This window comes from Gavialis gangeticus, unplaced genomic scaffold (assembly GCF_001723915.1).
Source record: "Gavialis gangeticus isolate Ggan-Ray unplaced genomic scaffold, GavGan_comp1, whole genome shotgun sequence".
Classification (NCBI taxonomy): Eukaryota; Metazoa; Chordata; order Crocodylia; family Gavialidae; genus Gavialis; species Gavialis gangeticus.
In genome coordinates, this window is record NW_017728994.1 from 46,086,155 (window position 1) to 46,087,995 (window position 1,841).

General features: G+C 69.9%; 1 protein-coding gene across 2 annotated transcripts in view; it reads left to right on the top strand.

Moving 5' to 3' along the window:
* Positions 1-1,360, top strand: part of NPM3 (nucleophosmin/nucleoplasmin 3) — a 6,671-nt gene extending 5,311 nt beyond the window's left edge. Inside the window, exons 2-6 of one of the 2 annotated variants that reach the window (XM_019502719.1) lie at positions 39-127; positions 375-494; positions 601-694; positions 834-954; positions 1,054-1,360. In XM_019502719.1, the coding sequence (XP_019358264.1) occupies positions 39-127; positions 375-494; positions 601-694; positions 834-952 (422 nt within the window). In that variant the 3' untranslated portion in view covers positions 953-954; positions 1,054-1,360. The remainder of the gene's footprint in view (positions 1-38; positions 128-374; positions 495-600; positions 695-833; positions 955-1,053) is intronic. The other variant, XM_019502720.1, reaches the window with a different exon arrangement.
* Positions 1,361-1,841: the final 481 nt, after the last annotated feature.

The following is a 1,841-nucleotide window of genomic DNA, read 5'->3' on the forward strand; positions in this document are numbered from 1 at the left end:
TCTGTGGCTTTGCTGTGCATGACCCCCGGGCTCCCCAGGCTGCGCCCTGACCGGCAGCGCCCCGGCCTTCACCTTCGTGGCGGATGAGGAGGATGAGGACTGCGAGCATCTCCTGACCCTGTCCACGGTAAGCGGGGCCCTGCGACCCCTACTCCCACCCCAGCCCGGTCCCCTCGCCGGGGCGGCAGCACTTGACCGCCACGCGGGTGCACGTGTGTAGGTGCCATGCGTGTGCACTGATGCCACGCGCAGCCGGCCTCCAGCCTGGGGGCACCGGAGTCGGAAACCTCTGCCCGCAGCTCGCCTGCTGGGAGCCCAGCTACGTCCTTCCCCGTGGCAGCTGCCCCCAGTGCTCCCCCTCTGCCTTCGCCCAGGTCTCCCTGGGCGCCGGAGCCGTGGACGAGTGCAACGTGGTGGAAGTGGTGGGACGCGACTGCGACGACCGGGAGATCGCCGTGCCCGTGGCCAACCTGAAGCTGTCGTGCCAGCCCTCGGTAAGGCGCCCAGGCGGGCCGGGGGCACGGCGTGCAAGCGTCGTGGCGGGGCCGAGGCAGACCCCAGCCCTGCTCTCACTCCCCTCCTCCCCTGGCCTCTTTGCAGCTGAGTTTGGACGGCTTCACACTGCAGCCTCCCGTCACCTTCCGCCTGGCCGCCGGCTCCGGCCCCGTGCACCTGGCCGGGCAGCACCGTGTCGGTAAGGACTGGGGGGCGGGTGCCCATGAGCTGCCTGCCTGACACGGGGGCGACTGGCTGCAGGAGGGGTGGGGGCAGCTTGTCTGGCTATCCCTCCCAGCACCGGCTGCTGGTGCTGATGGCCTGTCCGTGCACCGCAGTGCCCAGCACCGGTCTGTCCGATGAGGATGAGGATGAGGATGAGGATGAGGACGAGTCCAGCGAGGAGGAGGAGATCGCGCCCATCATGCCAGCGAAGAAACAGCGCCGGAGGCTGTAGAGGTGGGGGCTGCTTTGGAGATTGGCGGGGGGGTGCCCTCAGAAGGGCCTGCGCTTCGGGGACTTCCAGCCCGGTCTCACCTCTGCCTCTCTCTCCCCCAGGTGCTGCTCCGGTTCCGGCTTCAGCTTCCCCACCCTGGGGCTGGGACCTGGCTGCAAGGAAGAGCCCCCCGGGGATGGCCAAGACCCCTGCCCTGGCACAGGCCAGGGGGCTGCGCTCCTGGGACCAATGCCTGGCTCCAGGGGTGGACGCGGGGGTGTCCCCCTCCTCCGGGCTCCCTGCAGTTGTGCCTGGGCCCAGGCCTGTACCAGGGCTCTTCCCAGTGTGGCCTTGCCCCCCAGGCCCGTGGGGAAGCTCTGGGGGGCTCTTGGGGTGCATCCAGGTAAAGGGTCATCACTGCCTTCCCAAGCTCCTGGCTGCGTCTTGTCTGCGCCCGCTCCTCCCTGCCCTGGGGCCGTCCATGGGGGCTTTTGGGGGACTGGGAAATCTCAAGCTCAGCACTGGAGCTGGGCCCTGAGAGGTAGAGGTGTTGGGGGGGCTTGACCTCTCCCCCAGCCGAGGCTCTGGGGCAGCCCCCAGCCCAGAGTCCAGGGCAGTGGGAACCAGCGGGGTTGGCTGCTGAGCATTCGCCCCCCCGTGGCGTTCCCTGCCGGGGCCTGGAGACGATCAAGAACCAGGGTCCAGTGTGGCACCACTGCATCCCGCCCAGGGGGGCTGCTGTTCCCCTTGCACGTGCAGGGGAACTGAGGCACAGGGCAGGAGCCAAGCAGGCCCAGGCTGGCCTGGGGGGACTTCCCTCGGGGGCCACCCCTGCCCGGCCTGGCTCCAGTGCTGCACTTCCTCCGTGGGCCACCAGGTGGCAGCCCGGCCACGCCGTGCCCGGGATGCT